This window comes from Galleria mellonella, unplaced genomic scaffold (assembly GCF_026898425.1).
Source record: "Galleria mellonella isolate WM207_F2 unplaced genomic scaffold, CSIRO_AGI_GalMel_v1 utg312, whole genome shotgun sequence".
NCBI lineage: Eukaryota > Metazoa > Arthropoda > Insecta > Lepidoptera > Pyralidae > Galleria > Galleria mellonella.
The window spans coordinates 9,991,594-10,014,608 of NW_026442074.1; the positions used below are offsets into that span (position 1 = coordinate 9,991,594).

The 23,015-nt window shown below is 34.4% G+C and overlaps 1 protein-coding gene across 5 annotated transcripts in view; it reads left to right on the top strand.

Moving 5' to 3' along the window:
* Nucleotides 1–1,308: 1,308 nt before the first annotated feature.
* The window catches only part of LOC113523295 (eukaryotic translation initiation factor 4E transporter-like), a 37,737-nt gene continuing 16,030 nt past the window's right edge, over nt 1,309–23,015 (top strand). The window contains exons 1-10 of one of the 5 annotated variants that reach the window (XM_052895898.1): nt 1,309–1,763; nt 14,565–14,760; nt 15,406–15,484; nt 15,711–15,987; nt 17,507–17,639; nt 18,348–18,434; nt 18,958–19,026; nt 19,609–19,714; nt 21,211–21,372; nt 22,365–22,478. In XM_052895898.1, the coding sequence (XP_052751858.1) occupies nt 1,685–1,763; nt 14,565–14,760; nt 15,406–15,484; nt 15,711–15,987; nt 17,507–17,639; nt 18,348–18,434; nt 18,958–19,026; nt 19,609–19,714; nt 21,211–21,372; nt 22,365–22,478 (1,302 nt within the window). In that variant the 5' untranslated portion in view covers nt 1,309–1,684. Of the gene's footprint in view, nt 1,764–8,237; nt 8,778–14,564; nt 14,761–15,405; nt 15,485–15,710; nt 15,988–17,506; nt 17,640–18,347; nt 18,435–18,957; nt 19,027–19,608; nt 19,715–21,210; nt 21,373–22,364; nt 22,479–23,015 lie in introns of those variants that run through there. The other 4 variants (XM_052895896.1, XM_052895895.1, XM_052895894.1 and 1 more) reach the window with 4 other exon arrangements.

The window sequence follows — 23,015 nt, forward strand, 5'->3', positions numbered from 1 at the left end:
AACGGTCATTCATAAAATGGTCGGATGTGAAACAATGAAAACATTTGTGAAAAACGCATAAGCATTTACAAATTTGACATTTAATTTTATAAAATGGAACGAGACCATAAACGATCACTGTATGATTTACAGAGGTATATAAGATTATAAGATGGTTAGAAACCGAATTAAAATTATACATTCCTTTTCCTCCTTCTATATCTAATATTAGGTACAAATTTTATGGCGAAGGTTTTATTATATTTAGATGTTAAATATAAACTTACATGAATATGAATAAGAAACAATGTGATTAGAAAGAAGTGACAAAAGAAAGTGACAAAAATCGAAAAAGGAATGTTGCGTTGGTTTGGTCATTTGAAGATGGATGAAAGAAGAATTACGAAAGAGATTTATCGACCAAGAATAAATGGAGATGTCGGTAGGGGCCGCCCTAGACGGACGTATGTTGACCAAATAGGCGACGTGCTGAAGAAGGGCCAAATTAATAGTACCCGTAACCGGCAAACGTGTATGAAAAGATTGATGAATGTGGAAGAAGCGAAACAGGTTTGTTTGAATTGAAGCATCTGGCGTTCCATTGTTTCTGCCTACCGTAATGGGAGACAGGCGTGACAGATATGTATGTATGTACTAAATGAATATTAAAAAAGTAGATTGAAGAATCTACTATATCTTTCACACGATCATTCACCTTGGATGGATTGTGTGAAAGATATAGCATAAAGAAAACAATGAGCTCAGATATGTAGAAAGAATAAATGAAATAATTGTGTTTAGATTCAAAGCAACTTAAGTACGTAGATATTAATTCTTAGTACAATCCTAAATTGATTTAAATATTGTTCAATTATACTTTCTAAGCAACTTAACTTTGAGCAATAAGCGTTACCAACCCATACTCAATTAATTATCAATTTAAAAATTATAAACTAACTATAAATTAAATTTGTTGCTTTTCCTTTTATTTGTAAAATATTTGTGAGTTTTATTTATTTTTTATAATGTTCTTTTTTATTCTATGCGTTGGTATGTTGTTTTCTTACTAGAGAAAGTAAATATTTCAACAAATGAGATGAATATGATGTATGTAAAAATCCAAGATAAAATATATAAAAGATTTTAATACTTACTCAAAGCTTACCAATGTTTATTTTATCTACAACTTAATGTAAATTAGCACAAAGAACGCCGTTTTCCAATAAAAAAAATAAGAATGGCAACTAATTATAATCCAACCAAAAACAAAAGGTTACCTACAGACATGATTTTTCTACAAAACATCGATATTTGAGGTGTATTCCGAAATCAAGTGTGTAATATACGTTCAAAAGGCATATGGCGGACGTTTTATATATTTTTGCATCGAAAACTGATAAATTCTTTTAGTTATGAGTATCTTGTGACCGCTAGAGCGTATTTGTTAAAATTAGATGGTAAACGTTAGTTTTAATGTGTAAATAAGTTTATTATATCTAGATTCTTGTAAATATTGATAGTATATTCGTGCGTGGACGTTTTGATCCGTATTGAAAACGAAAAGTCTGTGATATAAACAATACTTAGGTGATAGAATAATTTCCTGTACCACTTGTAAATATTGTAAAGAAATTTTAGAATTTTAACAAAGTTAATATATTGAGAGAAGACTGAAAAATTGTGTTTGATCTGAGACCTGCTAGCTATGTCAGCTGTGAATTTGTTGTCTTCTTTGAAAGAGAAACCGATCGACGAAAATCCGAGGAATGGCTCTAACGACGAAGGTAAGCTCTATATAGTTAATATTAACATTAATATTTTTACCAGAACTTGCAAGATATTTAGTACAAACGTCTTAATTTTGGTAATTGCGATTTTTCCAGATAACAAGTGTTATTACTTCAATGTTTACATTCTTCTTTCAAATATGATTCCATTCTTTTTTGTAAGAACTAACTGTGCTGTTACAAAACTATGAATTGTCTGCTATTTATATAAATAAATAATGGTGTTGATAAATAAGTAGGTCATACCTCTGACACCTTTTTCAGTAACTGTATTATTGTCATTGCAGATATGTTTTGTAGGTAATACTTTTTTCACTAGGTAGTGAATAACAATAAATTGTCACTTGTAGTACATTCTAAGATCATTACTTTTTCTGAAATAATTTATATAAGAACACTTGCATAATCTGCTTTTTTACCATTTTTATTTATTTTAAGTAGTACATAAAAAATCTAAATCTTATTTACTAGTAGTATTTTAATGTCTACAACCAGCATATTTGACAAATAATTAAAATATGACAAATATAAAATAATGATTGCTTGACTTTGTAAATTAATTATATTCTCGTTTTAATATTAATTTACCAATTATATAATAATAACATTAAAAATTGACAACTTAGTGTCATTTTAACCTCTCAGATATATACAGCCAGGTGGGCCATGCCTCTCAGTATGCGAGCAGAGCTTTTAACAATGTGGTTAAACATTTCTGAGAGTACATAATATACATTTTTAAGATGAAAACGTAAAATATTATCTTAAATACACCAATGCTGTTAGATTTTTGTGTAACTGCATAATCAGTTTTCACTCGACGCCACTATATTTAATCATTTTTAAAAAGATACATGATATAATTTTTTTTTATAAAACTACCAGAAAATTAGTTCTGATTGCAATGACAGCACAAATAGCAATTTTACCATATTAATAAATAATTTATGATTTAGTTCCATAAAAAAAAAGATTCAATTGTACCAAAAACAATTATTTTTGTTTAAAAACTAAATAACTATCAATTTTTTAAAAAAAATTGTCGGAACAATTTGAAAGTATACCTTACAAAGATAATAAGAAGATAAAAAAGAAGTATTTTCCAAATCAGTTTATAACCAAATGTTACTATGAGGTGACAAGAGAAATACCACCTAGTTAAGAACTTCTATCTTTTTTTGAAGGTGGTTAAAAAAGTTTGAGTTATTTGAGCACTACTAATAAATGGGTTGACTATTGTTTGTCATTTACATGCACATGTATATATTGCAGTTAAAATTCTTAACCAGTCAAAAGTACTATTGACTAGCAAAGTCAGTCAAAAGTATTTGTGACCGTATGCTTTAGTCAATAATACTTTTGACTAAAATAACAGTTAAAAGTACCTAACCTAACTGCAAATTTGCAGTTAAAAGTACTAGTAACCAATAATTTTCAGTCAAAACCACTTTTGACCAACCTGTTCAGTCAAAAGTACTTTTGACTGATTTTGCTAGTCAATAGTACTTTTCATTGGTAAAGAGTTTTGACTGCAACATATATAAATTAATATTTGTTACATTACTGTGGCATTACATTGTGTATCTTTACTTTTAATTCTTTTATTATTATAAAAGGTAATATAATTGGTTATATTATGAGTTAGGTGTCATATTGTATTGGAAGTCCAGTCCAGGCTATATCTTCAGATATGGATTAGAGAATAGAGCTGGCTGGAAGAAGATGCATTAATTAGTTGCACCGACAAGAGGAAACTCTTAAATGAAAAGAGATATTATGAATGTGATCATGTTTAGAGTTACTGGAAGTTTTTTTAACAGGTGATAATGGTATGGTAACCTCGTTTGTGCTAACAGTGTACAATGACAGGGTACCAGTGACAGATGACAGGTGAAGATGAAAGAAGGTGAGTTGACTCATCGTGATGAATTTAACAAGATGATGGCAGCAATATAAATTAAAATAGTAGTAGAAGAAGCATTGTACTTAATTCTTTTTCAATTTCTAGGGAGAACTGTGTGGAGCTCATTCTAATAGGGTATACTGCTAGTAATAGACTTATAAGATCCTCATTACTGACAATCCTTTCCCCAAAACTTGAGGATTGAAAAACCCACTGGCTACAATCCCAATGGCCCAATGGCTGAATGGACAGTTATTAATGAAGTATGATACAATTATAGACCATACCCTAGGTCAATATATAGGATATTTTTATTTTTATTCATGAAGGCGAAGCCACATGTTACTGCTATATTTATATAACAATTATAACAAAAGGACGTATGTACATAGGAGATATTTAAAAAAAAATTGATGAGAAGGGACTTTATAATAAGAGCAATAACAGCTAATACAGTAATTTATATTATTTCTGTCTGTATGTTTGTCGTGGCATTACGCAAAAACTACTGCATCAAATTTAATGCGGTTTTCACAATTATGTTTCTAACTTAAAATTACGTATATAAAATAAACGTAGATAAGTTAAAGCTTCTTGATACATCTTAGAAATGCTCTATTTTTTTGGTTTTCGTTCTTCCAAAGTTCACGCGTACTTACGAAGTCGCGGGTTAAAACTAGTGTATAATAAAGTACAATTGCACCATTTGGAGCTCTAAGTGCTATGCATTCAGGGGTGCTAATGCCGCAGGGATTTGAAGGTCAAGGGTGGCTGGCTCCCCTACACGCGAGCCCTTGGATGTACAGTCGTTATGTAAAATGTTTGCACTTTTTTTATTGGAGAGAAAATAGAATCTATCTATCTGTATACACTGGCGGGGTACCAGTGTGGTATAGGTAAAAATAAAATTAGCCCATCGTCATAAATATTTCATGGGGAATTCAGCACGATGGTTTCCAGGGGTGGGGGGTCGTGAGGAAGTCGAGTCTGACAAAGTGCATTGCTTGCAATGGAGCTGGTAGTCCACGTTACTACCAAAATATTGAGTGCTGGTAGGACACCAGTGAAGTGTGGATACCATTTTATTATCATTCATTAAAAAAAAAAAAACAGTGCACGCAGGATTACCATTTGATTTTCATCCCATGGAAAAAAATCCTGTCCACCGTCTAGTGTCTGGTGGAGCTGTACAGTATTTTTACACTAGTTACAAATTTCGTGCACTACTATTTGTTTGGCTTTTCTCCAAAATGTACAAATTTAAATACGTCTACTATACGAAATAATTTATTTGCATAGAGGTACGTTATATGCATTCTGTAATGAAATTTCAGTAGGTGCTTTTAGTAAAAAAAAAAAAATATGTTAAGGTTATTTCTCAATAGGGTTTTTTTTCGATGGGTTAAAATGGAATGGTAATTCCACCTGCGCTAATGGAGTACACTGGCAGAGCACCAGAGAACGGTCATCATGATGAATTCGTCAGAAATTAACCATGATAGTTTCCAGGGAGAACCGCGAGGAGGTCGACCTGGTTGGATATATTGCTACGAGTAGTAATGGGATTCTTAGTCTCCATTACTAACAATCCCTTTACCCCCTCTCAATAGGATTTACTCACGTGTTGGTCCCATAAACATCGTGTCACAATTGGAATCATTGTTTTTTGTGGAGCATGATTTTAATTTTAATCTTTCAATTTATCAACTCTGTCTATTTTATCAGAAATTACATACGTGAATATTTTATTTATTAATTACATTTGGAATAATAAGACACAGGCCGTATTGTTTAAATAGTTATTTCTTACTCATTGCCACCATATTTTCTTTCAATAATTTGTCTGTTACTGTCCAATAAAATTTTCAAGGCTAAATAAATTGTCGCATTGATATTAAATGCAGCTCAAATTAGCACGGTGTGTTAACTGTTCGTCGTAGCTTTGTTTGAGAGATTTAAAAGGGCCGTTCAGGGTTCCTTTGCCAAATAGTTGAGATAGAATTTTTGTTTTATACCCACAAAGGTGACAAACATACGGCCCACCTGATGGTAAGCGGTTATCGTAACCTATGAACGTCTGCAATACGAAGGGCATTACGCGTGCGTAGCCGATCCTGAATAAACCTCTTTATCCTTTTTTTGAAGAACCTCATGCTAGAATAAAATAATAGTGCATTTTGCTCTGCAAATAAAAAAAAGTGTGTTGCAAAAAATTACCCACTTTTAAAAAAATTAGTCATTGTTACTAAATATAACGTAGGTATTTCAACGATATCACATACATCCAAATCTGTCTAGGAATTTAGAAGTTGCGGTGGAATAAAGAAACTCACGTGAACCACTCTTATTTTGTACAGTCGCGTAATAAACTATTTTTACGCAATTGTTAAAAAAGAGAGAGAAATCTCGTAGCATTTGTTTCGCCATCTATCCATGTGATGGTCAGATTTAAATAATGTAGAAGGGGCTTTTTAAGGTTCATTGTCAAATGGCAAAGATAGAATTGTAATGTCCTCGCGTCCGTCTACCTGTCCGTATATGGCATCATAGTTTACAACCAACTTTAAATGTGAAGAGAGTCTCAATAACTGTATTTTTTGGGTGTGTGTTAATCAATGTTCATTATTTTAATTAGTATTAGTATTTAAGGAATTTTATATTAACTTTAATTTATTTTTGTATTGTTTTTATGTCCTGTATCTAATTTTTGAATAAATATTTTAATGTAAAAATAAAATATAAACTAAAAAAGATGTTCATAATTTTTTTTTGCAATTTAGATTGAAGGAGTACCTTCTATGTTGGTTTCATATTCATTTTGTGTCGCAAAATGAATATGTTAAATAAATATATAGTTTTTTTTTTTTTTGTAGAGCAAAATTTCACATTTTGTGTGGAAGGCGAACTAATACGCCCTAGTTAGCGAAGTAAATCGCACATAAAAACTAGCACTAACTGGACACTTGAAGTAGACGAGTCCGTCTAGCGCTTAACAAAAAATCTAAAAACTAGCTCATACATTTACCAGAAAGAGACTTTGTATAAAAATCGTTTGCTTAGGTACTTCTATTCCATTCGTGTTTCTACCGTGAAGCTGTATTTGCATGGCTGTTACGGGTGTGATATGGCAATGAATTTACAGGATACAGGCGAATAACACCTGAGTCCTCAGGAATGGCAACGCATGGGAGGTATCATAGGCGAAACAGTATATCCATCTGTTATGTCCATGATACTGCTTATATCTGTAGGCGACGGTTACTGCTTTCCATTCTAAGTTTCAAAAAAAAAATACAGTGCGATTTGCATTGCATTTGAACTTTACCTAGCTTTCTACTATTTATTATATAGATATAAAGAATCTAGATTAGTTCATACAGATCGCCTGCATTGTATTTGCACTTTATTTAGCTACCCTTTTTCCATTGCACGCTTAACAAAAGCATAAATCTACCTACTATTTATACGATGTTGCATTCATGTACTGTTAAGCCCTCGATTTTTTATCCCCTTTTAATATATGGACAGGTGTCCCCAGTATACATTTACAAGTAGAATTAACTAGCATTGGGATTATTAAATTCGGACGTATAAATATTTCATTCTAAGGATCATACGAGGAGGTGCACGGGTGTCACGGTGTATTCCGTGACGTCTTATTAAAAAATATTTTATAGATATTAATGGAATGGTAATGCTAGTCTACGCTAATGGTACACGCTAGCGGGACACCAGTGAGCGGTGATAGGTGTAGGAAAAGGCAGGCCAGCCCCCCCCCCCCCCCCCCCCCCCCCATTCCGTGATGACTGTGTTGTTGTACATATTATAGTAGCATCTATAAGGCCATTATAAGATTGTGTTATTCGTGGTATATACGACGATTGCCAATTTTCATCAGGTGGGCCCCTCAGCTTGTTTGGCATTCCAAGTAATATAAAAAAGTAAATACACTTGTAAAAATTCTCACGACTACCTGAATCTGATTCATAATTTCATTCGAATTTAAGAATGCTAGGTTCTCGATTTATTTGAATATTTATTTATTTTAATCGAATTCTGTTTTTTAATAGATGTATTCATAGGCGTTTTTCAGGGAGGGCCAAAATGGGCCATGCCCACCCTGGAATTGGTAGGAACCCACACTAGGATCCGAGCGAATTTTCAAAAATACATGTCTGGGAGTACACACCATATCAGCCGTTAATTGTCCACTGCTGAACATAGGTCTCCCTCTATTGGGGGATTTTGCCAGTAGTTGCCACACTTGGCAGGCGATGGCAACCTCAGTTAGACTTTGGTGATGTTTTATTAAGATTGACACAGAGAAAAACAAAGGCGTGCCAAAATAAAAAAATTTGACCCACACAATCATTTTCGTAATCAAAAAGTATTATCGAAATCAATTCACAATTGGCAATTCATATTTTGTGTAACCTAAAATACAGATCAATTTTCTGCTCTTGAGAATCGCCTAGAAATTTTACATTAGAAATAATTTATTTTAAATATGTAGGTATTTCAATATAAAAAGCAAGGAAAATATTGTATGTTGACGGTAGAACATGATGCGTTAATGTTTCACGCCGAGCGAACAGTCTTTGAGAACATTGCGTGAACATTATCATACCACCCTTGCGGTTTAGTGCGTACTATACGTAGTTCGGACGCTATTCGTGATACGTAATTTGTATATACTTTGACAGCAATTAGTGTTAACGATTCTATTTTGTTCTATTTTTAATTGTAATTGTAATTTAATTTTACGTTAGTTTAGGTTTATAATTTTTAAGCCGCCATTTTGTCGTACGGCCCGAGTTTTGCCGCGTTAATTATGGTGAGCAAGGACGTTTTGTCTGTGGGCGTGGTTGTCGAGAAGAAGAAAAAGGATAGGAGGAAACGCCGTAGAGCGGGAAGCAGGGCCGCGAAACGACGAGCGAGGAAAGCGGCCGCCGCTAACTTGCAAACAGATAATACGTTGTCTCCTATAAAATGCGCGGTGCACGTATTCTTGTTGCGGTACCAAAGTGCTTTGAGGAAAGTGCCTTCGCAGCTCCCGCCGAGGGTTGCAGCTGGACCGCCAAGTAAAAGAGTGAAGCGTGTGTCGTGGTGTAAGTTAATTATGTTTATTTATTGACCAACTAGCTTTTTGCCCGCTAATACGAACGCGTGGGTTATAGAAATAGAAAAAAAAAAAAAAAAAAACAAAAAAATAAGTAGCGTATCAAGATTAAATGATTTTAAGTTAGACCTTTTGGAGCGTAATCTTGAAAACCGCATCCTATTAAGTGCAGTAGACAGATGTAACATACAGACAGAGGAAGGAAAGGTATTGTCACCAATTGAGTTTGATAGCCCCATTGCTAGCAATATACCCTATTATGTCGACCTCCACGTGGTTCCCCCTGGTAACCATCGTGAACAATTCTTGTTGAATTCGTCACGATGAGCTAACTGACATTTTTCATTCTTACCTATCGTCTCTCACTGGTGCTCCGCCAGTGTATAGCGATAACGCGGGCGGGGTTACCATTCCATTATCACTCATAAAAAAATAAACATACAGACAGACAAACAAAATTTCTAAATCTATTGTTTTGGCATGTATATTGGTTTTATTAAGACACCTCATGCTCGTTTTATTTTTTCTTCAATATATCCCAAGTATAGATATCAATACATATTAAGAAGTAAGATATAACTGGTACAAAACGTGGACCTTATTCTAGTGTCATTCTCTACCAGCCAACCTTTGGGAAGTGTAGAAATGTGTAGTGCAAGCGGGGCTATCATTTTCACCCATAGCAGAAAACCTCGTCGTTACCATTCTTCACTACTTGAAGAAGAAGTACATTCTACGTACGCTGCCAGCGTAAACCAATAGCGCGGGCGGCACAGCCGTTCTATTTTTTTTTTTTTCTTTAAAAAAAATCACCGATCACCTAGCTCGAACCATCCAACAGGATCTGCTAATATCTGAAATTACGCAAAAATGTTATATATGGCATAAAAGTATTAGGAGAGCTGACCCCTAATAGGAGGGGGGAGGGGATTGTTAGTAATGGGTTTTAGCAGCCCCATTGCTAACGATATACCATATCAGGTCGACCTCCACGCGGAAACCATCATGGTTAATTCTTGTCGAATTCTTCACGATAGACCGACCGACCCCGCGTTTATCTTCACCTATTATTTATCACTGGTGCCCTACCAGCTTATACCGATAGCGCAAGCAGGGTTACCATTTCATTTCCACTCATTCAAAAAAAAAAAAAATACCCCAAAAGGGAAAAAATCAGTCATTTTGTTATTTACGATTTATGCTTTGTGATTATTGTGTATTGAGGGTACTTCGAAATTATGTGTACATAACACTTTTTTTTTTAATTTATTTCTTACAGCTTATTATAACACAACTATTATTGATAAATTTACATCCCTTATAACATATTTTATTTATATGGAAATCACCGAGGTATTTTTTTGTATGAGATTTATTCTTCGATAACCTTATCTGTGCCGTGTGGTCCCGGCATAGAATAGATCATCTGTTTTTTTCCTGTGGGTGTCATAAGCGATTAAGGGGTAAGAAGCGATTATTGGGCGAGGGATGGGCAGCAGCGTCGCTCTTAAAATACCACCAACGCCTAACTGCGGTTGCCAACGCACAAATTTTGCCGGTAGTTGCCACGCTTGGCAAATACCACACAAATAAAGGGAGGCCTATGTTCTGCAGTGGATAATTTACGGTTGACACAGTATGGTATGGTAGCCTTATTTATATGTTTAAAATGGAAATCTTCTGTGTGTACTGTCACACGGCAGCATAGTTTAAACACCATGATATCATGTGTTAAATAAGCAAGCTTTTCTTTAAAAAAACTGTAATTAAAATGTAGATAAATATTTTTTTTTTATTTTTTTTTATACAACTTAGAAAGGCAAACAAGCTGACGGCCCACCTGATGTAAAGTGGCAACCGTCGCCTATAGACATGAGCAGTACCATGGACATAACAGAGTATACTGTTTGGCCCATGATATACCCCCCATGCGTTACCATTCCTGAGGACTCAGGTGTTATTCCTCTGTACCCAGTAAATTCACGACATGTGATCAACACGAAAGTAATTTCTAATTGATTTTAAAAATTACTATCATTATCGGTTCAAAATTAGCAAAATATCGTAAACTAGGGATCCATCCCTGCTTTGCGCGGGTAGATACTATTAACGTAACATTCTATAGATGAGTTTATTAATTACATACAAAAATTAAAACAAATAATTAAAAAAAAAATGTAAAAAAATGTTTGTTTTTTCTTTTGTATATGTATTTTTTTTTCTTTTTTTTTTTGTGTACGTATCTATGTCTGTTGTTATTTGTGTATTGTAAGAAATGCAAATAAATTGTATGTCTATCTATCTATCATATCAAATCTTTCTTCTTTATAATATTAGTATAGATTAATAAAAAATTCTCACCTTTCTCCTTTAAAATCGCTTAGGTTAAAATATAATTTGTTACCTGACATAGTGTTATGAATTTAGATATATTAAATAAGAAATAACTCCATGCCAATTCTAATTGTAAGACATTACCCTCAAATGTACCTCAAAACTGTATTATTTTTCTTATCGGCCTCGATGTATATTTTTGTCAACATACGATTCGCGCATAGTACTCCAAGCCTGTACTATGTATGCGATTATCACAGTGTCTGTATATAATAAGCTAAGATATAACCTATCCGTGTTAATTTCATACAAATCTGTTTAGTGTTTTTTGTATGAAAGAGTAACGAACATCTATTTATTCAAACATGCTTCCTTTCAATCTTTCGCATTTATAATACATAATAGTAAGATAATTTCAGCACGGAAGTGTACCGGTCAAGTAGATACACAAATCTATTTTAAATTAGTAATTTGGAATTACTGGATTGCCTATTTATTTATATGGATATAATTATGTATAAAGATAAAATGTAATATTTTTCCATAGATATATGAATTATTATTAAGAATTCATTTATGAATTTTACATTTATGTGCAGTTTAACAACACTTGGATTTTTTTTATCTACTTTCATATGGATATTACTAAAAATATATATATTATCAATAAATTATGCAATAATGTATAGTCTAGGTATTTATAATGTAATAAAATATTGAAAGTGACTTTAAAAGTCGTATTGGAAAACTAGGAAAAGAATACTTTTATGAGAAAATTTGTATGATATTTGATTATTGACACAAATATAGCTTTCGTATAGCCTAGCCTAACTACTGTTGCCAACTCGCCTGCCAAGGGTGGCAACTACTGGCAAAACCCCCAAGGGAGAGACTTATGTTTAACAGTGAACAATCAACGGCTGATATGATGATGATAATGATAGCCTTTATATAATCTATTTAGATAGAACATCATGAAAATATAAACAGACTGAATTGAATTAAACTGACATTAGACGTATAATTGACCCTCATTATATAACATCTTGGGCATAAAACGTGGTGGTGCAAAAATATATAGGTTTTCCAGTGTTTTTCTGACAAGAGGGTAACACACGCGGGCGACCACTATGAAAGTGAAACCGGTGAGTTAGATACAAACAATAATAAATAAACAAACATAGTAAAAAATAATTACGTACAGTCTGCTTTAAAATAATTTAATGAAAATGTACACAAATGTATAATTAACACAGCCAAAAATGTTGAATTTCAGTAGCAGTACAAATAAAAATTGGTTGATTGAATGTTTTGTTTTGTTACTTAATTAAGAAAGTTTTTTTTTTTGTAATAATTTCATCAAAACTTACCATTAAGTTCTATCAGAGCAAAGGTGATTACAAAGTAAGGTGTTATGAAAATAGCACGGGAAACGAGTTCTAGACAGGCGAAATTGTATATTTATTCGCTAATATTTTTAAATTAAGCTAAATATGACAGATGAAGGAATTTTTACCAGAGGGAGACTTTGTACAAAAGTCGTTTGCTTGGGTACCTCTGTCCCATTCGTGTTTCAACCATAAAGTAGTTGTGTTTGCCTGGCTGTGTTTCGGTTTGAAGGGATGTGGCGTGAATTTACTGGGTACAGAGGAATAACACCTGAGTCCTCAGGAATGGCAACGCATGGTGGGTATCATGGGCGAAACAGTATACTCTGTTATGTCCATGGTACTGCTTATGTCTATAGGCGACGGTTACCACTTTCCATCAGGTGGGCCGTCAGCTTGTTTGCCATTCTAAGTTGTATAAAAAAAAAGATGAAGCAAGTTAAAATGAAACGAGCATAGTTTCGGCAACAATCGCAACCCATCGCCATAATTATAGTACCGTTACAAAACTTGGCTTGTTTTTTTCTGCGCACAATAATAGTTTATTGAACTCTGCGTTACAACGTGTGACTTCTGTTTTAATCTTAACAGAGTGTAAACAAAAGTATCTAATCTTTGATGAATAGGAACTTGTGGTTCAAATATTATGATAAACGAAAGTCAATTAAAAAAATTAACTTTATTTGGGACCTTTTTTGACCCGTGACTCCGTCCGGAGTCTATCACCGGAGGGCCGACCATGAAATGTTATTCAGAATTTCAGGGCCAATATCACCTTAAAATTACATCATACATACCGTTTAAAAATGTTAAAATATCGTTCTTTTCGACTTTTACGGTAGGATTTATGACGAATAAAAAGTTAAGCTCCATTTACTTGCCCAATTTGTAGACAGTTAAAAAATGTTTAATCTTTACTGCTGAACATAACCCTCCCCGTTGGGACGTTTTGCCAGTAGTTGCCACGCTTGCAAGGCGGATTGGCAACCGCAGTTAGACTTTGCAGATGTTTTAAGAGAGACGCTGTTGCCCATCCCTCGCCTTCTCTTAGTCGTCTGTTACGTCACCCACGGGAAAGATTAAATTTAAAAAAGAGCTAACTAAATGGCTTTTGGACCAACTTTTTTATAGTATTAAGGAATATCTTGAGTGTTAAGCGTGACATTTTAAATATTTTTTACCCCTTCTATTGACATTTTTCTATGTTGTAAATTTATTGTATTAGTTGTTATGTGTAAATATATGTATAAATGACATAATGTACTATAATCTAGACTTTTAATATGTAAGATCAATTTAAATAATGTAATTATAACACTGTTTACCGGTATTTTATATAAAATGTAAAATATTTGCATGCCTACATCTTTTAAGGCAATTAAACAGGTGCCAAAATAATACCACGTGGCTTGTAATAATTTTAAACTGTTTAATTCAAATAAATTCATTTCATTTTAAGAAAGCGGCGGCGTATTCTACGCCGGGACCACACGAAATGATACATAATGAATGTTAATTTCATAATGTAATGTCATAATTGGAAATATTTCTTTTTGTGCAGTAAAATGTATACGAGAGATATTATTTGTTACGTATTGGTACACAGTGGATAATCTACTAGATGGAATATTACACTCTCAAATCTAACAACATATTGTCGCAACAAGCGCAGTTATAGTGCCCCCAGCTTCCGACTGTCGCGGTAGAATGTAGCTTCGTTACCAACGTCAATCATCGCTCTCCCTTGACGTTCTACGATCACAGATATTAAGTGATATAGATGTAGCAAAATTATTGTTTTGCTACATCGAATATGGAGATATTGAAGAAAAATCGTCTAGATATTCCAGATGTATTCATTATGGTGAGCTAACTGACCTGCTATTTCAATCTCACCTATCATCCTTTACTGGTGTCCTGCCAGCGTATACCATTAGCGCAGGGGGTTACTATTTCTTTATCCTCCATAAAAAAGAAAACTGTACTGTCAATGTTCTTACTTACCATACAATAACAAATACAACAACAACAACAGTCTCGTGATACATTCGCAGGTCACGATGAAACCCATTCACCGAGCGACGGCGGCGGTGGCGGCGGAGGCGGCGGCGGCGACCCCGCCGTGCTGGCGGTGGGACCGGCGCGGCGGCCGCTCACGTACACGCGGGACGAGCTCATGCGCCTGCGCAACTCGCCACTCGTCAAGAAGGGGCTCGACAGCGCGTTCGCCGGCTGTGACTCCCTCGCTCTGTAAGTTACCGTTTGTTTCTAAACTTCAGAAATGCTTAATTTAATAATTTTTTTCATTGTCTTCATTCTTCAACATTGCCCCATACAAATTTGTTAAACTTAAGGATAGGTTTTTGTTTTAATGAATGTTAAAATTTTTAATAGTAATTTAAATGATTACTGAGTTTTTTTTTTATATTTCACGAAGGAACAGGCACAAAACAACAAAATTTCGAGTGCTCGTTTGTATATATAATTACGAAAAATGGGGATAATAAAATAAAATCGCTATTGCCTATACTACATCTATCTATAACTTGTGTTTAGGAGTCTTAATCATATTCAAAAGGGTATTATTCTTGTTACAGTCAACCAATGTCTTTTTTTCTAAATTCATTCATGTAACTACCCTGAAACAGTTATTTGCATGGCAGTGTTTCGGTTTAAAGGCTGGGATATGCCAGTGCATTTACAAGGTACAGAGGAATAACAACTGAATCCTTAGGAATGGCAACGCATGGGGGGTATCATGGTCGAAACAGTATACTCTGTTATGTTTATGGTACTGCTCATGTCGACGGTTACCACTTTCCATCAGATGGGCGTCAGCTTGTTTGCCGTTTTAAGTTACATAAAAAAATCTCATTTTTCTTTCCAATGTTACAGGGTGCTGAAAAGGCGTTCCGATTCACCGAACGAAGATGATAGAGGGGCGAAAGGGGACGCCCCCAACGAAAATCATAAGGTATTATAGTAATTAGTATTATGGTAAACAATACCTGCATATTGTTTTATTAATAAGACATAATACCATAGTCCTATGAATGGTAATGTATAAAGAGTACAATGGGCACCACATTCTGTTATGTTTATGGCGCTGTTCATGTCTATAACAACGGCAACGGTCACATTTTTTCATCGTTTGTTTGATTTTTATTCTAAGTATAACAGAAAGAAATCTCGCATATCAGGGCGTGTTCGGGCGCGAGCGTGATCGCGAGCGGCGCTCGGCAGACCCTCGCGAGCGTGTTCGCAAGGAGAGCGAGCCGAGCGGCGGCGGTGGCGCCGGCGGCGGCGTGGGCATCGTGCTGTCACCGCAGCGGCGCTCGTTCACGTCGGGCTGCGGCGCGCCGGCCGCCGCCGCGCCGCCGCCGCCGCACGTGGCTCGCACGCGGCCCGACTCGCCGCTCTCGGCTGCAGCACCGCCCACCGTCGCCGCGCCCACCATACCCCCTAAAACTGAACAAGGTCTGTTGCACACTTACACAGATAGAACGAGATACACAAGCAGGTCATTATACCTATACAATATAAGCTCGAAGCGGATTTGGCGGCAGTATGAATACAACAATTTCGCTAATGATATTGTTTTTTTTAGATAGATTCATCTGCTATTCAATATAAATTAATATTCGATTCCATAACAAACAAAGCAAATATATTTCAATGTTTTTATATAGCTAGGTACATAATATTGTGTTATAATAAAATATGGCCTACACTGAGTATTGATACGTATGTAGTTATCACGTTATTAATCTGTGTAGGCCTATATTGATTATGGCAAATGCAGGTGATGTGGGTTTCTAGATTTGATTCGACATTGTATGATTTTGCCTACATTTTAGCATACAATTTGACAAAAAATAAAATGAGTGTAATTTGTAAATAATGCAAGATGAATATGTGCACTGAATCTTCCTTAAAAAAATATGTAATATTTATTTTTAAAAAGTCTACCTTAAGGCCTTCATAAACGGTCATGCAGCGAGAGTCAAAACACATATTCTCTATCTATTATCCCGGTTTGAAGGGTGGGATTGTAAGATAAAGAAATATCATGGATGAAACATACTGCTCATGTCTATAGGCAACTTTTTGTGTCTGTCCTAAAAAAACATATCAAGTAGTCTCTGTCTTAACACACAATATTATATATGCATATTTGCCTCAAGTCTCCTGACCATATATACTCTTTTAGAATTTTTTTTTTTATTTTTCTTGTGACTCAAAATTTAAGATTTTTTAAAAGTGGAATGAAACAAATCTCACCAATATGTGAATTTAAATTTATATAAAACGTTTAATACATGCTGATTTTATGTATAATTCAGTCTTACAGTCTGTTGAACTGCCTTGTAATTTATTCTATTGTACTATTATCAGGGGCGTTAATTATACATACATCTACGGAGTTGTTGTATCCTATTGTAATTGTAAAATGATGTCGATGGAAAATGTATAATGGGTTGTTTTAATGGGTGAAAATGGCATGGTAACCCCACCTGCGCTATCGGTATACACTGGCGTGGTACCAGTGAGAGGTGATAGGTAAAGATGAAAAGACAGGTCAGTTAGCCCATCATGACGAGTTTAATGATAAATTAGTCACGATGGTTTCCATAGGAAACCGCGTGGAAGTCGACCTGATAAGGTACATTGTTAACAATGGGGACTAACCTACTTATTACTAACAATACTTTCGCCCCAGTGTATAACGTTTTTTTTAATGGGTGAAAATGACATGGTAACCCCACCTGAGCTATTTGTATACACTGACAGGGCACCAGTAAGAGGTGATAGATGAGGATGAAAAGGCATAAATTCCACGATAATCGTGACGAACTCAACGATAAATTAGTCACGATAGTTTTCAGAGTGAGCCGCGTGTAGGTCGACCTGGTATATTAATAGCAATTGGGGCTAACCTCTCCATTACTAACAATCCGTTCTCTCCACGTGTATAACGGGTGGTTGTTTGTTGTAGTTGGGCGACGCATCGGTTCAGGGCGCATCATGGTGCGAGACGTGCCGAGCAACGCCTGGGAGGAGGGCGAGTACCCGCGGCCGGAGCCGTACCGGCCGCCGCGCGACCGCGACTGCCGCCCCAACACCGACAGGTACGAGGGCGAATTCCTGCGCCCGGACCTGTATTATTTTAATATTACATCTGGAATCAACAGCTTATATCTAGAATAATTAAAAATATTATGTTTACACCATACATTAGCTAATTACAGATTCCCAATTTGTATACCAGACAATATTATACTTATTTTTGGAGAGTAAGTTAAATTAAATAGAAAAATAAAGAAAATATTTAAAAAAATATCTAAAAAAAATCTTACAGATATTTTATTTAAAGGCCACAAAGCAGCTGAATCTTTGAATCTAAGGTTGGCTACGCGCAGCTTTCAGGTGACATCCTCAATAGAAGTTTATCTAAGATTGTTTGCGCATAACAGCGCATGTGTCACCCCTAATATTGCAGGCACTCATTCCTTCTCAACGCCGCAACCATTACCCTACTTTTCAACTTCATACATTATAATTATCACATTTGTCACATTCATGGGCGAAACAGTATACTCTGTTATGTCCATGGTACTGCTCATGTCTATAGGCGACGGTTACCACTTTCCATCAGTAGGGCCAGGTGGGCCGGTCAGCTTGCCATTCTATGTTGTATAAAAAAAATCATTAGTTCCTGCCCACCCTAAAAGGGGAAGAAAGTGATTATGAAAAAAGCAATACGAATACATTTATTTATGTAACGTTTTTATGTTTTTAGTTGAACTAGTGTAATATAAGAGATATGTTTGCTTCAGATTCGACCGTCGTTCATTCACCCGAGACTCCTACTCCTCTGACATCAAGAGGGAAAGGGACGATCGATTCAACAACGAGAAAACACGGTAATTTATTAAACTACTTGCTTTTTATTTGCTACTATCCACATCAGAACTATAGGACGCGCTATTATATAGGCACGCGCCGCCGGCCGGGCCGGTACCGCCGCACCGCTATGTCCCTGTATGTTTAATCTGTAATATCTTCGGAAATATTCATTTAAATTACATGCTGTAATAAGGGCCATATTGATCTATATTAAATAGATAATGTATTTAATGTCCTTAATTGGATAATAATTAATGTTGTATTGCTTAAAATTACTTTGTAAATAAGCCATTTTTTTCGTAAAATGTGTTCATTTACGACATTACATTACAAACTTCTAAATTTATCAGTGTTTTTTTTACAATATTATGCATTTATTATACATATAAACCTTCCTCTTGAATTACTCTATCTATTAAAAAAACCGCTTCAAAATCCGTTGCGTAGTTTTAAAGATTTAAGCATACATAACAACGAACAGACAGCGACAGCGACTTTGTTTTATACTATGTAGTGATTATGTGTATTTATTGTTTTCAGAGAGGACAACCGCAGATCTGGTGGTCGCTTCTCTCAACGACGCTTTGAGAAGGAAGATGAACCCGAATGGTAAGAATGTTATTTTGATAAAAAAAAACCCATAAAGTTATACAAATTATGTAAATATATTATATACAGTTGCATAAATTGCAAATTGTTGTAGAATTTTTAGTAAAGTTATTAACTAGTGACTGGTCCATGCTTTGCACAATTGTAATTTATTACTATAAATCCTTTTTTTTTTTTTTATACAACTTAGAATGGCAAACAGCTGACGGCCCACCTGATGGAAAGTGGTAACCGTCGCCTATAGACATGAGCAGTACCATGGACATAACAGAGTATACTGTTTCGCCCATGATACCCCCCATGCGTTGCCATTCCTGAGGACTCAGGTGTTATTCCTCTGTACCCTGTAAATTCACGCCATATCCCACCCTTCAAAGCTTAAGAGCTTCATCAGTCACTTTTTTGATATACATACTATATGGGACGGACAAGGATTTCAGTTATTTTTTATCCCAGTCAGTAAACATATCCTGGTTACGTGGACGATGTCGCGGTACAAGACTAGTATTTAATGTATGTAAGATATTTAAAAAAGGTTAGATTATATAGTAAATCATATGAAATTGTTAATTTATCACACAGGTTTAGTGGAGGGCCCACATCTCAGCTAGAGACTATTGAGCTGCGAGGCTTCGACGAGCCCACCAAAAAGAACACCAAACAGAACAGCAACAACAAAGAGACTGAGGTGAGATTTATGTTCCACAACTAACTTCATAAAGAAGCAGAAGGCCTACCATGAAATGTTTTCCGAAATTTCGGAGCCGAACGAAACGCAAATTTAATGTTAAAATTACATATAATCTTTGAAAAACATTAAAAATATGAAAATATTATTCCTTGGGACTTTTATGGCAGGATTTGATTTTACGAACGAAATGTTAAGCTCCATTTACTGGCCCGATTTAGGTGTGAACAAAAACACGAAATTGAGTCCGAAACTTCGGAATTTCATGGTAGGCCCCCAGGTTCTCAATACGGTTGTATTATTTTTTTATATTATAAATCGATTTGGAAAATTCTTTTTTATCTGAAAGGATATAATTCCAGATTTGTGCCATAGAACTTTTATCAAAATCGGTTCAGTAGGTTATTATTTAAATCAAAACCAGGTAGGTTTTCCCTTAATTGAAAGCAGTTTTTTTTTATTGTAATACATTCTTACCTATTATAAGTACGTTATTAAAAGATAAAAGGAAAAAATTTTGGACAAGAACTTTTACAATCCAATGACAGTATTTACCATGTCAAATGGTTGCCCCCTGACCTTTTATGGTCGTTTAATCAGCCTTTTATATGTGATTGGCTAAAAAATTTATATACATCGTTTTAATAGTAAAATGCGACTGTTCAAGTTATTATTTGTTACTGACAGCTTGACCAGCCGACCTTTTTTATATACATATTTTAATTTTTATATTATTCTTTTTGATCCATGTTTTTTTTTTTACACCTTTTTCTTGTTAGTTCAAAAATGTACAGTTTATATATGACATACTTGTTTATTGTTCCTCCAATCACGATCTGGTATCTTGAAAAATATCTTTGTGAACGGTATCGTTATTTTACAGTTTACTATATTGTTTGCTAGAGATGGGTAATATAAAGTAATATCTATAAATTATCACAATTGTGGATGTATTAAATACCACTTATCCAATATATAATACCGTAATGAAAAACCTGATCGAAATGGGGATCTCCAACTGGTATGGGCGATATTGAAATAGTTAAAGACGTTTTTTTCATCATTAATCTCCCAATATATAGATACATACATAGATTACAAATAATTTTACACACTCTCCCACACACATACATTCAAATTACACTCTACACACAGGGAGCACATTATTTCACAATTTTCATTATTGCCAATTGTTATAATTAGATACACTAACTTTATATAAAATCAACATTCTATATGTAGCACTAAAATTTAGCTGAACTAATATTATACTATGTAATGAGGGTTGAGCGCTGTTGTCTGAGATACAGGTTTTATAACCTAGTTCAGGCACAGATGTTTAAACTGATCCAAATGTACAAATGAATTCGTATCTACTTTTACTGTAATTTCCAGTGCTGAGTTTGTTACAATCATGGTTATGCAATAAAGTTATTATTATTATTATAGATATTGTAGCAGTACTGATATATCTCATTCTTATTTTGTTTGTACAGAAATGGAATAACAATGGCGGGTCGCGGTCGCCGGTCGCGGAACGGTCGGAGCGGTGGCGGGACACCGCGTCGCCCGCCGACTCGCAACACTCGCAGCCAGCCGCCAACACCAACGGCAACATAAACACCAACAACAGTACCAACCAAGTGAACAACGTTAATGTACATATAGCTTTAGTTTTATATACACTCCTTACCTATCTGCGTCCCGCAGTTTCAACCGCATGTATCAGTACATAAAACATTGCAGTTAATTGATTAACAAAAGTCTTATTTATCTAATTTATTTTAACTAAATATTATTAGTATTTAAAAATTAAATAATTATTTATTGAAATTAAAAATTGTACCTATCTTAAATACCTCAAGTGTAATTACATTGTTGTTTATTTGTTTACATCTTCTTTGCATAATGGTGGAAATTTCCATCATAACATTGAATGCCCAAAAATTATATAAAAGACCAAGTTAATTTTAAGTTGATCGTGTCTGGATACCTTTTTAATGTCCATTGCAAAAAACAAAACAAAGTCGTCCAATTTATTTTTTTAACTATTTTTCCTTTAATTTTGATTATGAATTATATTTCCTTGATATATATTTAACCATTAAAAAAAATCATGCAAAGAAGGGTTAACTAGCATGCTGTGTTTTTCTTAAAATGATTGTACATTATGTATAAATAGATATTTTAATATATTTTTTTATGCAATTTAGAATGGTAAACAAGCTAACTAACTAATGGAAAGTGGAAAGGTCGTCAGCTTGTTTGCTATTCTAAATTGCATAAAAAAATATCTTTCTATCTAGCAATAGTTACAAATTTCCTAATTTTATTATATTAATAAGATAAGAACTAAAAATAAATTATAAGAAGAATAAATAAGCAATGTTTTGTATGAGATTTGTAACAAAACAAAAAACAAAAACAACCAAAGGAACGAATCTATAACTTATGAATACATTTATGAATTTTCTGCTAATTTTTTATTCTCCATTTTTTTATGACAATTTTATTTATTCTTTATTTGAAATTAAAAAATATAATAAATGTGTATTAATTTTTTTTAGTTTCCAACAAAATAACCAAAACCAAATCTTATAATATGTTTTTAATTTTTTAATTTTTCATTGTTAAATTTCATTGTAATCAGGAAAAGGACTCAAATATGGACTCGAAGAATGAAGAATCTCAGCCGAACAATGAACATCCCGAATTCAATCTCGATGAGTTTCTCAAGTTTGACTCCATACCTGATGTACTTACTGTGAGTAACCTTATCATAATCATATCAGGCTTCAACTATCCATTGCTGAACATAAGTCTCTACCTTGGGAGTTTTGCCAGTAGGTCACGCTCGGCAAGCGGGTTGGTAACCGCAGTTAGGCTTTGGAGATGTTTTAAGAAGGATGCTGCTGCCCATCACTTAGTCGCCTCTTTCGACACCAACAGGAAAGGAAGGACCAAACGAGACTTCTTAGTAACCTTATGTTTAAATTTAATACCCTCATTATAAAAAGCAGAACTAAGGATTTTTTGCATTTTTTTTTTGAGCCACACGCGTGCCCTATTTCTAAGCTATATTTTATGTCCCAAAATTATTTGTATTAGTTACTTTTAAATTTTCGCGTTGTTTACACATATTTTAAATATACAATCGGGACTTAACGCTATGTGAAAAAAGCTTTTACAGGTAAATAGTACGTACATACGTGTTTGTTTATTGCCGACGTTTCGACTTGGATTGCACTACGTCGTGATTACGACGTATGCGAGTGTAAAGGCTTATAACAGGATATTACAT